Source organism: Salvelinus fontinalis, chromosome 20 (genome assembly GCF_029448725.1).
Source record: "Salvelinus fontinalis isolate EN_2023a chromosome 20, ASM2944872v1, whole genome shotgun sequence".
Classification (NCBI taxonomy): Eukaryota; Metazoa; Chordata; class Actinopteri; order Salmoniformes; family Salmonidae; genus Salvelinus; species Salvelinus fontinalis.
Genome location: NC_074684.1, coordinates 2559306 through 2580357, shown reverse-complemented (window position 1 = coordinate 2580357; position 21052 = coordinate 2559306). Strand labels below are relative to the sequence as shown.

General features: G+C 45.9%; 1 protein-coding gene across 1 annotated transcript in view; it reads left to right on the top strand.

Annotated features, from left to right (window-relative positions):
* The window catches only part of LOC129817151 (uronyl 2-sulfotransferase-like), a 173391-nt gene that overhangs the window by 135786 nt on the left and 16553 nt on the right, over positions 1-21052 (top strand). The window contains exons 3-5 of the mRNA XM_055872100.1: positions 14386-14541; positions 17963-18042; positions 18339-18492. Coding sequence (XP_055728075.1) covers positions 14386-14541; positions 17963-18042; positions 18339-18492 — 390 coding nt within the window. The remainder of the gene's footprint in view (positions 1-14385; positions 14542-17962; positions 18043-18338; positions 18493-21052) is intronic.

Genomic DNA, 21052 nt, shown 5'->3' with positions numbered 1-21052 from the left:
TTTCTATCCTTTCTTTTTCAACCTTTATCCACAGTTTCTTTCATCCACTAGTTGCGCCCTTCTACCTACCACCTGTCTAGATCATCCTCTCTTTGATCCACCTCTCTTTCAGTCTCTTTTTCCTGTCTCACATTCTCCCTTCTCGCAGTCTCTGTGCTGCGGTGACAGATTTATCAATCCAACTCACAAATTGGATAATTACTGTGTTGTGTTCTTTTGGTGGGAGACACATTTCTGTGTTCGTGAACGTGTCTAGGCTAGCTATATTTGGCTATGTGTTCAGAGTTTATCGGGTGTGTGTGTGTGTGCTTGTGTGTGAGGAGAGGTCTGGCTACGTGTCTGTTTGGAGTTGACCTTAAGGTCTGGCTGTTTTGATTAATCCTGGCAACATCTGGCCCATGTTTATATGTTATTATGTTGACTTGGAGAGGTCTGTTGTAGTGTTGGCCACTAACCCAGGCTAACTTTGAGGTAAAGTACAAGCCATGGTATTTTCTATCTGAACAGGGGCTGGCGTGAACTGTGGCATAACTGTCTGGACTGTGGTGATCAGAAGGGCTGAGATGGACCAGGAGTTTTTCCTGACCACTTGACCAAGATAACATGGTCACATGGACAGGAATAACTGTGGATGAGAAAACTGGTGGCTGGCTCATATCAACCTTGCTTTTGTACTGCTAGGATTTAACGGAGAGGCTGTTGGCCATCTGGAAAGGCTGACTGGTCAGAGTCGGGATAAGCCAAAGGCAGCCAGGAACAGCTTGTCTGTTTCCTAAGTCATAATGATGAATCCAAACTATTTCTTTACCATAGAACACGGACACAGTAGCACTGCAATCTGTTAAATCACTGACTAGTGGGATTATAATGGAGAGAAAGGACTGATAGACTACTACTGTAAAGCCCTGTGCTCTTGTGTGGGCTATACTGGCTGGTACTGTATTACTAATTATACTTGTGGTTAACCCCCTCTTTTTCTTCCCTCCTTTCAGCTCAAAGTTTAGCCGCTAGCTACCATTAGCAACCACATCAGATGGTTTATACTGGGGTGGCTAAGCCCCTAGTTTTCCCTGCCCTCTGTGACGGCAACATTGCTATTAGCCGCGTCTGTCATTATGTCCTCCTCTCAGACAGTGATGGTAATGCTACGTTAGCGGCTAACGCTACGTGAGATGTGGCATCCTCTAATTTGCCCCTTAAACTGAAGTTGCTTGGCTATTTCTGACAGAGGCTTAGTTAAGTATACCTTAACTGGTTATGGCAAAGCATGTTCTTAATGGAAGGAATTTCTGTTTTGAAGGTATTTGAAAAGTGTAAAAAGAGCTAAACTTAAATAAAAGCAAAAGCCCTCAAACTATAAGGTGTAAGGAAACGCGCAACGGTATGCAAGTCTCTCGTGTTTTGGGACACATTTCCCTGAAATTGGCTGTTTGGATTCATGGCATGCACACGTATGAATTTAGCCCTGTATCTGAGCAAGACGAAAAACCCAAAATAACAAGTAGCGACTGTTTTCCTGTTTCTTAACATATTTCATTCCCCATTGGCCAGTATTGCAATAGTTTGCTTGTGCTCTTTTTTATTGTCTCAGATGTTCTCTAATGTGAGATGATGTTCCATTAACCGTGTAGCTCAGTGACTCCGCTCCACTCTGGGTAGGAAGGGAGAGGAAAGAGATAATCAGGCAGACAGCGGGTTAACAACAGGAAGTGTGGAGTACTCCAGCATGTCTTGCCCGAGATGTCGACATGCAGAGCAGCCAGGGATGAGAATCTCTGTGCCAGCAGTGATGTACACGCAGCACAGCCACGCTAACTCAAAACAGAAGTACTGCACACTATTCCCATGGTAGGCCGAGTTACAGGCCTGGCACTACGGTTTGTTTCTAGGAACTACAGTTAAGTGTGTGTCAGGAAGTAGTGTGTGTGTGTGTGTACAGTATGTGCTTAGTCACAGTCTGCTTGCTATTAATCTTTATTTGTAGATTGTATCTCAGCCATAAATACAATAACAGTTCTACCCCAGAGAGTCCAGACAGCTCTGCTCAACATGAGAATGTTCAAAACAATGACAAAATGCATTCTTATATAGGTCGTTGTCACTAAAACATCACAATAAGGTCAGATGTGCCTGCTGAGGGGCAAGGAGAACCCCAGTGCCGCTAAAACCATTGATGCCGTTTTCAGGGATTGTTAAATAAATGTATACTATTTGGTTGTTATATCATCACATCTTGAAGAGCATAGTCAGAACAACAAATATCCAATTATTCCGTGCGAAACAATTGCACACTTCAGGACGTATACAGGAAGTAACTGCATGCTTGTTGTGATCAGTAAACATCAATTGATCGTGTCATTTCAGATGCGTGAGGGTAGCGATCTATCAATATTGGCCACCATTAACTGGATGTTTGAGTGATATAAAAGCGAACTATACCTGACAAGTATGATGGCTCTGGCTGCTCCTGTCTGGCGGGCGGCTCTGGCTGCTCCTGTCTGGCGGGCGGCTCTGGCTGCTCCTGTCTGGCGGGCGGCTCTGGCTGCTCCTGTCTGGCGGGTGGCTCTGGCTGCTCCTGTCTGGCGGGCGGCTCTGGCTGCTCCTGTCTGGCGGGCGGCTCTGGCTGCTACTGTCTGGCGGGCGGCTCCTGTCTGGCGGGCGGCTCTTGCGGTTCCTGACTGACGTACGGCTCTGAAGGCTCAGGACAGACGGGCGGCTTTGAAGGCTCAGGACAGACGGGCGGCTTTGAAGGGTCAGGACAGACGGGCTGTTCAGACGGCGCTGGGCAGACGGATAGCGCAGACGGCACTGGGCAGACGGGCAGTGCAGGCGGCACTGGGCAGATGGGCAGTGCAGGCGGCACTGGGCAGACGGGCAGTGCAGGCGGCACTGGGCAGACGGCAGACTCTGGCCGACTGAGGCGCACAGTAGGCCTGGTGCGTGGTGCCGGAACTGGTGGTACCAGGCTAAAGACACGCACCTCAAGGCTAGTGCAGGGAGCAGCAACAGGGCGCACAGGGCTCTGGAGACGCACAGGAGGCTTGGTGCGTGGTGCCGGAACTGGTGGTACCGGGCTGGAGACACGCACCACAGGGCTAGTGCGTGGAGGAGGAACAGGGCTCTGGAGACGCACAGGAAGCCTGGTGCGTGGTGTTGGCACTGGTGGTACTGGGCTGGGGCGGGGAGGTGGCGCCGGATATACCGGACCGTGCAGGCGTACTGGCTCCCTTGAGCACTGAGCCTGCCCAACCTTACCTGGTTGAATGCTCCCCGTAGCCCGACCAGTGCGGGGAGGTGGAATAACCCGCACTGGGCTGTGTTGGCGAACCGGGGACACCATGCGTAAGGCTGGTGCCATGTATGCCGGCCCGAGGAGACGCACTGGAGACCAGACGCGTTGAGCCGGCTTCATGGCACCTGGCTCAATGCTCAATCTAGCCCGGCCAGTGCGGGTAGGTGGAATAACCCGCACCGGGCTAAGCACACGTACAGGAGACACCATGCGCTTTAACGCATAACACGGTGTCTGCCCGTACTTTCGCTCTCCACGGTAAGCTCGGGGAGTTGGCGCAGGTCTCCTACCTGACTTCGCCACACTCCCTTGTAGCCCCCGCCCCCCAAGAAATGTTTTGGGCTGACTCACAGGCTTCCTACCGCGTCGTCGTGCTGCCTCCATTCGCCGGTATCCCTCCTCACACTGCTCCAGAGAATCCCAGGCGGACTCCAAGAGCGACATCATTGATATATACAGAGAAAAGAGTCTTGAGTATTGAACCCTGTGGCACCCCCATAGAGTCTGCCAGAGGTCTGGACAACAGGCCCTCCGATTTGGGGGCTTGGGCAAGTTGCTGCAGAGCTGTTGGCCGGGGTAGGGGTAGACAGGTGGAAAGCATGGCCAGCCGGAAAGCATGGCCAGCCGTAGAAAAATGCTTATTGAAATGATCAGATATTTATTGGTGGTGACAGTGTTTCCTATCCTCAGTGCAGTGGGCAGCTGGGAGGAGGTGCTCTTATTCTCCATGGACTTTATAGTGTCCCAAAACTTTTGGGAATTAGTGCTACAGGAAGCAAATTTCTGTTTGAAAAAGCTAGCCTTATCTTTCCTAACTGACTGTGTATATTGTTTCCTGACTTCCCTGAAAAGTTGCATATCGCAGGGGCTATTCGATGCTGATGCAGAACGCCATGGGATGTTTTGCTGCTAGTCAAGGGCAGTCAAGTCTGGGGTGAACCAAGGGCTATATCTGTTCTTAGTTCTACATGTTTTTTATGGGGCATGCTTATTTAAGATGGTGAGGAAAGCACTTTTGAAGAGCAACCAGTCATCCTCTACTGACGAGATGAGGTCAATATCCTTCTAGGATACCCGGGCCAGGTCGATTAGAAAGGCCTGCTCACTGAAGTGTTTTAGGGAGCGTTTGACAGTGATGAGGGGTGGTCGTTTGAACGCAGACCCATTACGGACGCAGGCAATGAAGCAGTGAATCCGGTTGAAGACAGCAGAGGTGTATTTAGAGGGCAAGTTGGTCAGGATGATATCTAAGAGGGTGCCCATGGTTACCGATTTAGGGTTGTACCTGGTAGATTCCTTGATGATTTGTGTGAGATTGAGGGCATCTAGCTTAGATTATAGGACTGACGGGGTGTTACGCATTTCCCAGTTTAGGTCACCTAACAGTATGAACTCTGTAGATAGATGGATGGAAATCAATTCACATATGGTGTCCAGGGCACAGCTGGGGACGGGGGTCTATAACAAGCGGCAACGGTGAGAGACTTGTTTCTGAAAAGGTGGATTTTTTTAAGTAGAAACTCTAATTGTTTGGGTACAGACTTGGATAGTATGACAGAACTCTGCAGGCTATCTCTGCAGTAGATTGCAATACCTCCCCATTTGGCAGTCGGAAAATGTTGTAGTTGGGGATGGAAATTTAGGACATCCGGGTTGGCTGAGTGTGCTTAAGCAGTGAATAAAATAAACTTAGGGAGGAGGCTTCTAATGTTAACATGCATGAAACCAAGGCTTTTACGGTTACTGAAGTCAACAAATGAGAGTGCCTGGTAAATGGGAGTGATGCTGGGGGCTGCAGGGCCTGGGTTAACCTCTACATCACCAGAGGAGGAGTAGGATAAGGGTACGGCTAAAGGCTATCAGAACTGGTTGTCTAGTGTGTTCGGAACATAGTGTAAAGGAGCAGATTTCTGGGCGTGGAAGAATAGATTCAAGGCATAATGTACAGACAAGGGTATGGTAGGATGTGAGTACAGTGGAGGTGAACCTAGGCATTGAGTGACAATGAGAGGTTTTGTCTCTAGGGTCAACAGTTAAGCCGGGTGAGGTCACTGCATGTGTGTGGGGGGGGGGGGCGGAACAAAAAGGGCTATCTAAGGCATATTGGGCAGGGGTCTCTACAGTGAAATAAGACAATAATCACTAACCAAAACATCAATGGCAAGGCATATTGACATTAGGGAGAGGCATGTGTAGCTGAGTGATCATAGGGTCCTCTGAGTAGCAATAGATGAGTCAGGGAGCCGATTCAGTAGTCACTACTACACTAGGCGAGCTGGAGACACGGCGATTCAGACAGCTAGCGGGCCGGGGAAAGCAGATGGGCCTCCGGCGACGTCGCAGCGGAAGAGCCTGTTGAAACCACCTTGGACGGTTACGTCGGCAGACCAGTCATGATGGATTGGGGGGGCTCCGTGTCAGAACTAAAGGGTCCAGGCCAATTGGCAAAAGGTATTGTAGCCCAAAAATGGTCTGGTGGACCTCTTTGTCTAGCGGGGAGATGGGCCTAGCTCAAGGCTAACTGGAGCTTGCATCGGGACAGAGACGTTAGCCAGGAGTAGCCACTCGGATTGCAGCTTGCTAGCTGCGATGTTCTGGTGTAAAGGTTCAGAGCTTGCAGTGGGATTCCGAAGATGTGGTGGAGAAAAAGCAGTCCGATATGCTCTGGTTGATATCGCTCTGTGCAGACTGGCAGGTATTGACCAAGCTGAGGCTTGCTGGTGTCCGAGTTAACGGTGAGGACCGCTAGCAGTGGCTAACTGACTGGTAGTTAGTTAGCTGGCTAGCTTCTGATGGGGTTTCCAGTTCTAAAGTATAAAAATAGCAGATCCGTACCACATTGGGTGAGGTGGGTTGCAGGAGAGTATATTCAGTCTGTAGATGGTAAGTGAGATGAAAATATATACGAAAAAAACGAGGAAAGAAATCATATTTACTTGGGACAGGACAAGACAAAACACATGTCCGACTGCTACGCCATCTTGGAACATTTGTGGCTACATTGATTGATGGACCACGTCAAATTGGCTAGCTAGATAATAACATCAACATCTGACCAACCAGCTCGATTCGGTCTTGTGTAGCAAAATTTGAAATTGTGTTTTTTACACTGGATAAAAAGTAGAGACTCAGAGCTAGAAAATAATATATCATACACTTCAACAGAGGAACACTGGGGAAGTAATTCTGCTTTGAACGTTGATAAACTTGTAACCTCAATTTTGAGAAAAATGGCCCTTGAATGTTTTGGTAAACCTACTAGAGAGCTCTTCTTTGTCTACACCCATTCAGCATCGTTCACATCCTCTTAAGCAGTTAAGATGGCGCTGAAGAGGATGGCTGATGTTTTACATGCTCCTAAACAACTGTGCTTTTTTGTTAGTTTTTTTTTCGTTGCTTGTAACTTTTTTTGTACATAATGTTGCTGCTACCGTCTTTTATGACTGAAATGAGCTTCTGGACATTAGAACAGCGATTACTCAGCTTTTTCCTTTAACGAGTTTAACGAGTACTGCTCTCCCAGGAACAGGCCCAAATCTCCGTCATTTGCGCGAAGAAAAGACAGAGAAAAGGAGGACGCAGATCGGGCTGCCTTCTGAGATTCCGAAGGCAAGCGAGTAAACTCCCACTGCCATCCATTCAACTTGTTAACCTGTTAGGGGTGCAGCCCGACACCGGTACACTTATGACAACATCCAGCTCAAATGCAGGGCGCGAAATTCCAAAGATATTTTTTTTAAATATTTAACTTTCACACATTAACAAGTCCAGTACAGCATATGAAAGGTACACATCTTGTGAATCAAGCCAACATGTCCGATTTTTAAAATGTTTTACAGGGAAGACAAAATATGTAAATCTATTAGCTAACCACGTTAGCAAAAGACACCACTTTTCTTACTCCATCAGTTTCTTACTCCATCAGGTGCTATCACAAATTTGACCAAATAAAGATATAAATAGCCACTAACCAAGAAACAAATTCATCAGATGACAGTCTGATAACATATTTATTGTATAGCATATGTTTTGTTCGAAAAAATTGCATATTTCAGGTATAAACCATAGTTTACATTTCAGCTACAATCAGAAATTGCACCGAAAGCAGCCATAATATTTACAGACACCAACGTCAAATAGCTAATTACTCATCATAAAAAAATTCTGAAAAATACATAGTGTGCAGCAATTGAAAGACAGGCATCTTGTGGTTCCAAACAATATTTCCGATTTATTAAATGTTTTACAGCGAAAACAAAATGTTGCGCTATATTTGCGTAGCCACAATAGCCAGATACACTTGGGCGCCCATGACCAATTCACATGCACGACAGATATATGAAATAACATCATAAATTGGTTCTTACTTTTGCTGATCTTTCATCAGAATGTTGAACAAGGTGTCCTCTGTCCAGATGAGTCGTTGTTTGGATTCAGAATGGCACATTTCCCTCTTCACTTAGCATTGGCACTAGCCGAGTGGCACAAATCTCTCCGACGTAAACACAGTCAGAGGACGGAACACGGCAAAACTCCCGAAAAAATTTCAATCATCTGATTAAACTATATTGAAAAAACATACATTACGATGATATGTTCACATGTATCAAAAAAATTCAGAGCCGGGGATAGTTGTCGTCTATTACGGCAGCAAAACAGAAGGCAATGACACTTCCTTGTCGCGCGTTTCAGAGTAACGGAAGTGGACGGTCACGTCAAAGAAATAGCTTTTATTCCACCCTAGACCAAGATGAACACAAAATTTCTTCTCTCACATCCTGTTGACACCAAGAGGAAGGCGTATGGAGTGTAAGTAGACTCCTAAGTGTCATGGCCATATATAGGCATCAAGTTGAACAGAACACATATTTCTGACATTTCACTTCCTGGTCAGGGAAAGTGCTGCCAAATGAATTCAGTGTCACTCAGAGAAATAATTCCAACGGTTTTAGAAACTAGAGAGTGTTTTCTATCCAATATTAATAATAATATCCATATTGTACGAGCAAGAATTGAGTAGGAGGCCGTTTGAAATGGGCACGATATCACTGGCTACTCAACACATTCCCTTGCAGCCAGAAGAAGTTTTAACATGCAATCATCGGAAAATAAAATTGATGACCTACGATTACCCTACCAACGGGACATTAAGAACTGTAATATCTTACGTTTCACAGAGTCGTGGCTGAACGACGACACGTATAATATAGAGTTGGCGGAATTTTCCATGCACTGACAGAGAAGCTATGTCTGGTAAGACGAGGGGTGGGGTGTGTGTGTCTTTTGTCAATAACAGCTGGTGTGCGATGTCTAATATTAAAGAAGTCTCGAGGTATTGCTCGCCTGAGGTAGAATACCTTATGATAAGCTCTAGACCACACTATCTTCCAAGACAGTTCTCAAATATATTATTCGTTGCCGTCTATTTACTACCACAGACCGACGCTGGCACTAAGACTGCACTCAAACAGCTGTATAAGGCCATAAGCAAACAAGAAAATGCTGCTCCAGAAGCGGCGCTCCTAGTGGCCGAGGACTTTAATGCAGGCAAACTTAAAACAGTTTTACCAAATGTTTACCAGCATGTCACATGTGCAACCAGAGGGGGGAAAAAACTCGAGACCACCTTTACTCCACACACAGAGATGCATACAAAGCTCTCCCCCACCCTCCATTTGGCAAATCTGACCATAATTCTAAACTCCTGATTCCTGCTTACCAGCAAAAACTAAAGCAGGGAGTACCAGTGACTCGCTCAACACGGAAGTGGTCAGATGATGCGGATGCTACAGGACTGTTTTGCTAGCACAGACTTGAATATGTTCCGGGATTCATCCAATGGCATTGAGGAGTATACCACCTCAGTCATCGGCTTCATCAATAAGTGCATTGACGACGTCGTACGTACATATCCCAATCAGAATCCATGGATTACAGACAACATTCACATCGAGCTAAAGGCTAGAGCTGGCGCTTTCAAGGAGCGGGACACTAATCCAGACACTTATAAGATATCCCACTATGCCCTCAGACGAACCATCAAACAAGCAAAGCGTCAAGATTGACTCCTACTACACCGGCTCTGACGCTCGTTGGATGTGGCAGGGCTTGAAAACTATTATGGACTACAAAAGGGAAACCCAGACGCGAGCTGCCCAATGACGTGAGCCTACCAAACGAGCTAAATGCATTGTATGCTTGCTTTGAGGCAAGCAACACTGAAGCATGCACGAGAGCACTAGTTGTTCTGGATTACCAGGATGTGTACTCAAAGCATGCGCGATCAAACTGGCAAGTGTTTTCACTGACATTTTCAACCTCTCCCTGACTGAGTCTGTAATAACTATATGTTTCAAGCAGACCACCATAGTCCCTGTGCCTAAGGAAGCGAAGGTAACCTGCCTAAATGATTACCGCCCCGTCGCACTCACGTCGGTAGCCATGAAGTGCTTTGAAAGGCTGGTCATGGATCAAATCAACAGCATCGTCTCGGATACCCTAGACCCACTCCAATTCACATACCGGTCCAACAGATTCACAGATGATGCAATTGCACTCCACACTGCCCTTTCCCACCTGAACAAAAGGAACACCTATGTGAGAAAGCTGTTCATTGAACGCTGAGCTGTAGTCAACACCATAGTGCCCACAAAGCTCATTACTAAGCCAAGGACACTGGGACTAAAAATCTCCCTCTGCAACTGGATCCTAGACTTCCTGACGGGCCACCCCCAGGTGGTAAGGGTACGCAACAACACATCTGCCACACTGATACTCAACACTGGGGCCCCTCAGGGGTGTGTACTTAGTCCCCTCCTGTACACCCTGTTCACGACTGCGTGGCAAAACACGACTCCAACACCATCATTAAGATTGCTGACGACAACAGTGGTAGTCCTGGTCACCGAAAATGATCACCGATCACCGACATCAACAATGAGACAGCCTATAGGGAGGTCAGAGAACTTGCAGTGGGGTGCCAGGACAACAACCTCTCCCTCAATGTGAGCAAGACTAAGGAGCTGATTGTGGACTACAGGAAAAGGCAGGCCGAACAAGCCTCCATTAACGTCGACGGGGCTGTAGTGGAGTGGGTTGAGAGTTTCAACATGTGGTGTCCACATCACCAACAAACTATCATGATCCAAACACACCAAGAATGTTGTGAAGAGTGAAGAGTGCACGACAAAACCTTTTCCCCCTCAGGAGACTGAAAAGATTTGTCATGGGTCCCCAGATCCTCAAAATTTCTACAGTTGCACCATCGAGAGCATCCTGACCGGTTGCATCACCGCCTGGTATGGCAACTGCTCGGCATCTAACCGTAAGGCGCTACAGAGGGTAGTGTGTACGGCCCAGTACATCACTGGGGCCAAGCTTCCTGCCATCCAGGACCTATATAATAGGTGGTGTCAGAGGCAAGCCCATAAAATTGTCAGAGACTCCAGTCACCCACGTCAGACTGTTTTCTCTGCTACCGCAAGGCAAGCGGTACCGGAGTGCCAAGTCTAGGACCAAAAGGCTCCTTAACAGCTTCTACCCCAAGCCATAAGACTGTTCAACCATTATTCAAATGGCCACCGGACTATTACATTGACCCCACCCCCTCCGTTTGCTTTGTACACTGCTGCTACTCACTGTGTATTAAATATGCCTAGTCACTTCACACCTACCTACATGTACATATTACCTCAACTAACCTGTACCCCCGCACACTGACTCGGTACTGGTACCCCCTGTATATAGCCTCGTTATGTTATTGTGTTACTTTTTAACTTTAGTTTATTTAGTAAATATTTTCTTCACTCTTCTTGAACTGCATTGTTGTTTAAGGGCTTGTAAGTAAGCATTTCACGGTAAGGTCTACACTTGTTGTATTCTGCACATGTGACGAATACAGTTTAATTTGATTTGACTTTAAGCTTTAGCCCCAACCATCTCTTTGTCACGACGTCCGCCAAAGTCGGTCCCTCTCCTTGTTCGGGCGGCTTTCGGCGGTCGACGTCACCGACCCTCTAGCCATTGCCGATCCACTTTTCATTTTCCATTGGTTTTGTCTTGTCTTCCATCACACCTGGTTCCAATTCCATCAATTACATGTTGTGTATTTAACCCTCTGATGCCCCCCATGTCCTTGTCCGTAATTGTTTGTTGTCAGTGCTTGTGCACGTTATGTTCTGGTGTGCGTCGGGTTTTGTACCCATTTATTTCATTGTTCTGTACCCGGTGGGTTTTTATGATTAAACTGAGCCGTTGGAAACACAGTTTTGCTCTCCTCTGTCTGACTTCTCTGCTGCCTGTATGCACCCCTGACACTCTTTAATGATTCACATGAGGTCATGTACAAAACAACCAAAGATCAAGACTGAAGGCTGGTTTATACTGTCTATCGACAGTTGTCACAGTGACATCATGAACATTCAATTGTCGTCCGACATCAAACTTGTCATTGTTGTTATAAAAAAGGTATAAACACAAAAACTGAAGGCTGCATGATATCAGCAGCCTGGTGATCCAAAATAGTGCCCTGCTAGAGCTGACCCGGTCAACTGTAAGTGCTTTTATTGTGACGTGGAAACATCTAGGAGGAACCATGGCTCAGCCAAGAAGTGGTAGGCCACACCAGCACTCGGCAGTCCCGTTCTGTGAGCTTAAGTGCCTGTCCTCAGTTGCAATACTCACTACCGAGTTCCAAACTGCCTCTGGAAGCAATGTCAGCAAAATAAAATAAATACCTTATTTACATACTGTAAGTGTTCAGACCTTTTCCTGTAAGACTCAAAATTGAGCTTAGGTTCATCCTGTTTCAATTGATCATCCTTGAGATGTTTCTACAACTTGATTGTAGTCCACTTGTGGTAAATTCTATTGATTGGACATGATTTGGAAAGGCACACACCTGTTTATATACTTTAAGGTCCCACAGTTGACAGTGCACGTCAGAGCAAAAACCAAACCATGAGGTTGAAGGAATTATCCGTAGAGCGCCGAGACAGGATTTTGTCAAGGCACAGATCTGGGGAAGGGTACCAAACAATGTCTGCATCATTGAAGGTCCCCAACAACACAGTGTCTTCCATCATTCTTAAATGGAAGACGTTTGGAACCACCAAGACTATTCCTAGATCTGGCAGCCTTGCCAAACTGAGCAATGGGAAAAGAAGGGCCTTGGTCAGGCACGTCACCAAGAACCTGATAGTCACTCTGACAGAGCTCCAGAGTTCCTCTGTGGAGATGGGAGAACCTTGCAGAAGGACAACCATCTCCACAGCACTCCACCAATCAGATCAGGCCTTCATTGTGGAGTGACCAGATGGAAGCTACATGACAGCCCGCTTGGAGTTTGACAAAAGGCACGTAAAGGACTATTAGACCATAAGAAACAAGATTATCTGGTCCGATAAAACCAAGATTGAACTCTTTGGCCTGAATGCCAAGAGTAATGTCTGGAGGAAACCAGGCACCTCTCATCACCTGGCCAACACGATCCCTACTGTGAAGCATGGTGGTGGCAGCATCATGCTGTGGGAATGTTTTTCAGTGACAGGGATTGGGAGTCAGAGTCAAGGGAATGATGAATGGAGCAAAGTACAAAGAGATCCTTGATGAAATCCTGTTCCAGAGCGCCCAGGACCTCAGACTGGGGCGAAGGTTCACCTTCCAACAGGACATCGACCCTAACCACACAGACAAGACAACGCAGGAGTGGCTTCGGGACAAGTCTCTTGAATGACCTTGAGTGGCCCAGCCAGAGCCAAGACTTGAAAATCACTGGAAAGACCTGAAAATAGCTGTGCAGCGACGCTCCCCATCCGACCTGACAGAGCTTGACAGGATGTGCAGGGAAGAATGGGAGAAACTCCCCAAATACCGGTGTGCCAAACTTGTAGCGTCATACCCAAGAAGACTTGAGGCTGTAATCGTTGCCGAAGGTGCTTCAACAAAGTACTGAGTAAAGGGTCTGAATATTTCTGTAAATTATATATTTTTTAATAAATTTGCCAAAAATTCTTAAAACTTGTTTTTGCTTTGTCAATATGCGGTATTGTGTGTAGATTAATGAGGGGGGAAACACTATTTAATACATTTTAGAATAAGGCTGGAACTAAGGAGCCTGAACCATTATTCCTAGTCCACCAAACTTTACAGTTGGCACTATGCATTGGGGCAGGGAGCGTTCTCCTGGCATCCGCCAAACCCATATTCGTCCGTTGGACTGCCAGATGGTGAAGCGTGATTCATCACTCCAGAGAACATGTTTCCACTGCTACAGAGTCCATTGGCCGCAAGCTTTACACCCCTCCAGCCGACGCTTGGCATTGCGCATGGTGATCTTAGGCTTGTGTGCTGTTGCTCGGCCATGGAAATCTAATTCATGAAGCTCTCAGGCGAACAGTTCTTGTGCGAGTGTTGCAGCCGAGGACAGACGATTTTTACATGCTATGCGCTTCAGCACTCGGCGGTCATATTCTGTGAGTTTGTGAGGCCTACCACTTCGCGGCTGAGCAGTTGTTGCTCCTAGACTTTTCCACTTCACAATAACCGCACTTACTGATGACCGGGGCAGCTCTAGCAGGGCATAAATTGGATGAACTGACTTGTTGGAAAGGTGGCATCCTATGACGTGCCATGTTGAAAGTCACTGAGCTCTTCAGGATGGCCATTCTACTGCCAATGTTTGTCTATGGAGATTGCATGGAGGTGTGCTCAATTGTATACACCAGTCAGCAATGGGTGTGGCTGAAATAGCCGAATCCACTCATTTGAAGGGGTGTCCACATACTTTTGTATATATAGTGTATCTGCAGGATTGCAGGGCATCTGGGGTCGAGTGAGAACAGCCCATGGGAAGTCAGAGAGGAAGGACAGAGTGACAGTTGAGGGAAATGAGAGATCCAATCCCATTGTCAGTTTATTTCCATTTTCTTACCTGGTGTCACGTTTAAGTTCCACCTAACATCATTCTTAGCCTTTACCTTATTTTTCCTTCCCAAGGCAACAACAGTGGCATTGATGAACTAATTGTTCTTTGATTATATAGTTGTTCAATCTCCTCACTCAGCAGTGTGTGTTTTCTTGTGTTCCCCTTGCAGGTTCTGCCGTTCCCCAGTCAGGTGGTGTATAACCGCGTGGGGAAGTGTGGCAGCAGGACAGTGGTCATCCTACTGAGGTTGCTGGCAGAGAGACATCAGTTCAACCTTGTCTCCTCGGACATCCACAACAAGACACGCCTCACCAAACATGAACAGGTAAGACGGGGGTGGGGAGAGAGATACGGGTGGAGGGGGTGTACGTTAGTGATGTTTTCTGTAGCAACCGCCCAACTATATGTGATAAAGGGAAAATCTGAGGCCCGCACCCGACCCTAACCCACAAATCTAGAATACTTTTTTCTTGAACAATGACAGAGGAGTGGGGAGGGTTGCCTTGTTGTTTGATGACTGGAAGAAGCCACAATACATTTGTGCCTTTATTGAGTGATGTTCTAATGCTACCACTTTAAGCTGTAGATAAGCAGGCTACTGTATTGTCCATCCGTTTTTAAATGAGTAGGCTAAAGGGATGGGGATGTCTGTTCATGATTTCTGAGAGCATCTTAAGGACATCAGCACAGCATTTATAGAGGAAGTGCTGCGTGTGTTTAAAGCCGCATCCCTCGGAGGCGTGTTGAAATGCCAGGCTGTGCCACTGGAAATACCAACACAAATGCCAACGTCAATGATAACATGACTGAATGGCAGGATTTCTGAAGGATTAAAAAACGGTCATTCTCTCAGAGGGGAGGGATCCCTGGCTTTCTCATCCAATGGGTTTTGAGAAGTATGGGAGGGGAGGATGTGAGGATTATGCAATTGAGATTCTCCCTACATCTCTCTCTCTCTCTCTCTTGTTGTTCATCTTCCTTTATTCTAGTGGTATTTTGGGGAAATTAGAAAGCTAACTAGGCACTAGTTCATTAGTGCCAGACCGATAAAATATGCCCTCATATTCCCTTCTATAAATTACACTTCCTGCCGTCTAACACCAATGTAAGCAGGCATGGCTTGTTAGAGGCCCAGTGCAGTCAAAATTATGTTTTTTCTGTGTTTTGTATCATACTGTACAATAACTGATGAAACCAACACTGTAAAAATTGTTCATCAGTGTTATTTCCTGATAGTTGCTGGTTGAAAATAGCAGGCTTGCTTTGGCGGGTGTTTCGGCGTGCCTGGTGGCATTGCCAGGATGTAATTTGGTTAAAAGACCAATATCAAAGAGTTACAAACCTCTCTGCCAATAACGGCTAGTAATAACAGCTTTCAGTTTTCATCCTCCCCACTCAGACCCTTCCCAGACAGTACTAGCAAAATATTTTTTTGCTAAAACTATTCCAGTAAGGTACTTGTAATTGTTACTGATCAATTATTTGATATTGATATAAAAGAAAAACAGCTGCATTGACAGACTTTCTCAGACTCCTGAGAGAGGAAGAGAATGAGGATGAATAGCTGTGCTATTCTCTATGTGGTTTGGTTTCATATCCTCATAGGATTTATCCATCAGTGCTTAAGTGTACTGGAGAAATGTGTTTCTCATTATTTCAATCAGTTTTGAATGGTCAGTCAATGCTAAATACTTATAAACATTACTGACCCATTTAGATTTGAAGCCCATATTTAATTAAAGCTAATATTTAATAAACTGTTAGTTGTTTACTCATTCATCAAGCCTGAACGCGTGGCAGTACACAGTGTCAGAACACCGCAAGAATCATTAAGCCTCTGGAAAAGAGAGACGTAAAACACTTCTGTTAACGGTCTGCTAACACGTCCTCTCAGAGCAGCTGTGTGTGTGTGTGTGTGTGTGTGTGTGCGCGTGTTGACTTATGCAGATCCCGATTGCATGCGCTCTAAGTTTAGAGACGCTGGTCTCCTTAGCTCCAGTCTGGCTGGGGACTGGAGTGTTAGACCATTATCCTTTGGCAAGCCAGTGGCCTGCTAATGCATTTACCTAGAACCAATGCTCTCAGCCTGGGTAGCCGAGTAGCCGAGGTCCCCTAGACTCTGGAGCCCTACTTACCCACATTGCATAGTGACCTGTGTGTCTCTCTCTATAGCAGAGGTACAGGACCTGAGGGAGCGATGGGTTTATTTCAGCTTGGTCAATCATAGCAACACAACTTGTCTCTGAATTTGTCTGTGTTGCTGTGTGATGCTGTGTTCTCTCTCTCTCTCGCCAAATATGTTACACAGCAGACGCTGTTCTGCCACGGATCGCATGTACCTGTATACTAGCTACCACGGATACCCAAACATTGAGAAGGTCCTGCCGGACCTGGCTTGGAGTAGCAGACTTTTTCAATAATTTCCAATATATATATATATATATTTTTTAAAGAGGAATGTCTGACAGTTTTGCTGCGCTGATATTTTTATCAACATTGGTAATGTGCATAAGAGTACTGTGTGTGCCTTCACTGGCAAAATCAATGTCATAAACAATTGCGTTACCACTAAAACCAGATGTTGGTCGGTCTATGTATCCCTAGTTGCGCTCACTGAAATTGGCATATTTGCGCACGTTTTAAGGACACACCTTCCCATCTCAGCGCAAGTGAGCGGGTGTTAGACAGGCAAATTCCTGAACCTGTCGTAAGGAATGGAAAATGCTAGTGCACCACTTTTTAAATTACGAAATTGCTCACTAACGCGCGCCTTCTTACCGCCAGACGAAAATAGAGCCGTTGGTGTTAATTTGCAGCTAAACAAAAAAAAAAACAGCCTATGTTGCATCGATATTAGTCAGAAACATTGATTACATTTAAACTTTTATACTACAAAGTTTAAATAGCATACTTTTGGTCGTGAAGTCAGTATCTTCCTAAACGTAGATTTGTGACGTTGTGTTCCTAGATCCGTTGGATATTTGAGAGTTGGGTTTTGATTTCGATCATTCCCACTTGCCCACCACAAGCACGGGCTTGGCTTTATGTACGATAGTTTGACAGCTTGCTGAAGTTGTAGACATATTTCTTACCATTATAAGCGCAGCAATGCGCAACATGGTACTAGGCTGTCAGGACGCAACATGGTACTAGGCTGTAATCGCGAATGTTCTATTAGCGGAAAACACCATTATCAAAAGTGACCGCAAATGCATTTATGCATTTTTTTATATAAAAGCATTACATGCATTTTTATGGTGAATATTATCTTCCCCAAACTTGAAACTCACTCGCTGCTTGTGTATCCCACTTAGGCTCTACATTCCTTGTAAAACGGATTAATGTGCTATATTTTAAGAAGTTATTTGTCAACTTTAGTTGTGATACAAAACTTATTAAAACATGTAGGCCTATGGGCTAGGATACATGAGGTGTGCGACTATGATTCGAAAAAGTCGGGGGGGAAAGGCGTTGTTTCTTACGCTGGGCATCATTCACAAGTGGTAATAGCACATTGAGGTGGAACCTTCTAATTGATTTCTCTGCTGAAAGCAACATGTGAAATTAATGTGTAGTAAATCACAGCTATTCCATCATCGCCTATTAAGAGCACACAAAGGTTGAGTAAATATGGGTCTAAATGAACTCTGTGTTTGGTTCTGGTTCCATCCTGGAGAGAAATACTGTTTTTGATACAAGTATAGACTAGTAATAGTGCAGTCATTTCTCTCGATGTGTGTGTTCAGGTGGATCTTATGAGGAATATCAGCAACATTCCTCAGCCCTTCCTGTACACCAGACATGTCCACTTCCTCAACTTCACCAGGTAACTACAGCAGAGCACACCACATATGACAACTGACACAGTGATGCCCAGATCTCAATGGCACACATAATCACCTAAAACAGTGGAATGTACTATTCTTACTATGCCTGGACAAAGTTTATTTTTAAACAGTTTCTATAGTTTACATTTTCACAAAAGCCTATTTGGACAGGAAATTTCATTTTATGCGCGTCTCCTTATGATCTAGGGCCCAATACTGCCCCACTGTCGAAAGCCTTATACTGCGTGTGCACCGTATAAATGTGTGTCCATCCATCTGTCCCTCTGTCTGTCAGGTTCAGGATAGAGCAGCCCGTCTACATCAACATCATACGGGACCCCATTAACCGTTTCCTCTCCAACTACTTCTTCCGACGTTTCGGGGACTGGAGGGGTGAGCAGAACCACCTCATCCGAACACCAGGGATGAAGGATGATGAGAGATACCTGGTGAGATTCTTCCTTTATTGATAGAACTGTATCATCTTCTCTCCCTGCCTTTTTCCATCTGTCATGTTCGGGGCCAACAGCCTTTGCTCTCCTCGCCTTCTTTCCATCAGCAGCATCAGTATGAAGGCTAATGGTCCAGAATATTAATGAAGTCCAGTGTCATTCTGACTTCAACAGTAACTGTATGACTGAGTTATTGGCGGTGTACACAGTCCTTCCATGTCTCCATCTGTTCCATCGTTAGTCAGGCAGGGGCGAGTCTAGGATTTTTTTAGTGGGGTGGCAAGGGGGGGGGGGGGGGGGTCAAGAACCAGTCATGGGTGGCCATGGGAAATCAGCAAATTGTGTCACAAATAGCATTGGAAATGTGCTAAAACTACGATGCATTCTGTTGAATAATTGTTTTAACTGTTCAGTTGTATATGTCCTAATTTATTCAAATCCATTTGGAAATGAACATTCACTTTAGATACATCATCAGTGGTAACTGCCCCTCCAAGGATTTATTTTATCCCTCCAAGGACTTTTTTAGAACGCTTATTTAGGTCCACTGCGTTTCTACACCATTTAAAAGCTCTAAAATGCTATTTGGAGTACAGAAAAAAACAAGCAAAAATTAACCACTTTTTTTCTACTCACCATAATGGCATAATTTATAACTAATCAGGTGAGCCAAAGCATACTATACTGTATTAGTTACAGCCTTGTGGTATTGGATTTAGGGATCCCTGAAAGAGTTCCTTATAGCAGTTCTACAAAACAAAAACATAGGTATAGTACTTGAAGATAAAGGGTACGTGATGTGGCATGGGAAGGAAGGGTAACCAATTGTTTGCCCCTTGTGGGCTGTTGCCATCCCTCCCTCTCTACCATTCTCCTATCGTTCCTTGCTCTCAACCCAGAACTGCCCAGAACTCAATTACAGACTTGACTGAGTTAGACCACATCTGAAGGTTAGTTAGAGACCTGAACTCTGTCTCTGTCTCTGTCTGTCTGTGTCGTTTCCCCCCCGCGGTAGGCAACTCAATACTCTGTGGTGGGATTTGACGTCTCATGCTTTTCTAATGACATTTACTGCTTTCATTTAATCCTCAAACTGTCGTTCCTATGTGATTTGTGTGCGTTTTTCTTTGGAGTGGAGGTCCCATTTAAGTGAGGTTCAAAAGGTAAGACGTGCAGTGTCATTAAGGGTGGGCTTGATTGGTATAATCTGTGTAGATATAGTTTGTCAGCTGATATGCGATAGGAATTCCCCTTACTGCTCCTCCAATCACTCATGTTTGTGGGTAGACACACACACACCAGTGCGTTGTCAAAGGCCCTCACAACAACCATAAAACGCATTGAGCCGGCAACATTAGCAAACACACATAGTGAAGTGAATGTCATCGTAGCTGGAGTGAGTCTGAGTCTGACTGTTGGTAATTAAGTTCTGCTCAGCGTCCCAGGAGTACCGGAGCATGTGAGTTGAGTTATTAAAGAATGCAGCGCAAGAGGCCCCATCCTACAGTAAAGGGGGACTGGCGCTGTGCTACCCTGGCAGGCTCACCTGAATGTGTGCAGTGTGCGTGTGCGCGTGTGTGTATCCTGTTAGCACCCTAGCCTGGCCTATATGTCCCAGTGTGTGTGCTGAGTTGCTACTGTGTCAACACCCTTAGCCAGTCCAGTCTGAGCCATAGAATTCAGCAGGGTCTTTCCCCTCTCTTCCCCCTGTAGAGCAGCAGCAGAACAGCAGGCCAGCCTGGTGTACATTAGTCCAGCGGAGCCCTGCTCTGAGCACTGCTCTGTGACTACAGGAAGTGTCAATGAAAGAACACTGTCAGTTTCCTCAACCAGGCCTTGGCTCTACTAATGCATGTCTTATTGAAACATTCCTGTGGTAGACTTCGTACCTTTTCCATCGGCCCCACTCTCTCTTTACACACTAACACGCATGCACGCACGCACGCACACACACACACACACACACACATACTTATACACACCGTCATGTGAACATACGCACATTCTCTCTCTCATAAATACAGTCATGTGAACACGCACGCACACGCTTTTGTAGTGAGTTGTTTGGCTATGAATCATGTGTACCCCCCCCCCCCCCCCCCCCCACACACACACACACACACACAAACTTCAGAGAGGATGCCCTGGCGGACACACAGCATTGTTCATGTCAAGGCATGCCTTGCCTACGCATTAGATAGTGAAAGAGAAACAGTGTTGGACTTGCTCCCACAGTAACCAGTTGAGAGCGTAGCATGGCATGGCTCCCTGTGTGTGGGGGGGGACCAGCCAACGTTGCACGTGTAATTTCCTGTACGTACTCTTCCTCTGCCCTCACCTCTCCTTCACAGAAAGGTTTTCGTCTTCTTGTCCACAGTCTGTGATTACGGAGGGAAGGAGATGAGGCCCAGAAGGGCTTTAAGAATTGAGACACAGTTGTCGTGGAAATTCACAGGGACACTCAAAGTCAACCTTAAATTAATAATTGTTTGTTGTCAGCGTGCGGGACAGTTTCCAACCAACTCATTGCACCGTAGTACACATGTCAATCAGGAGC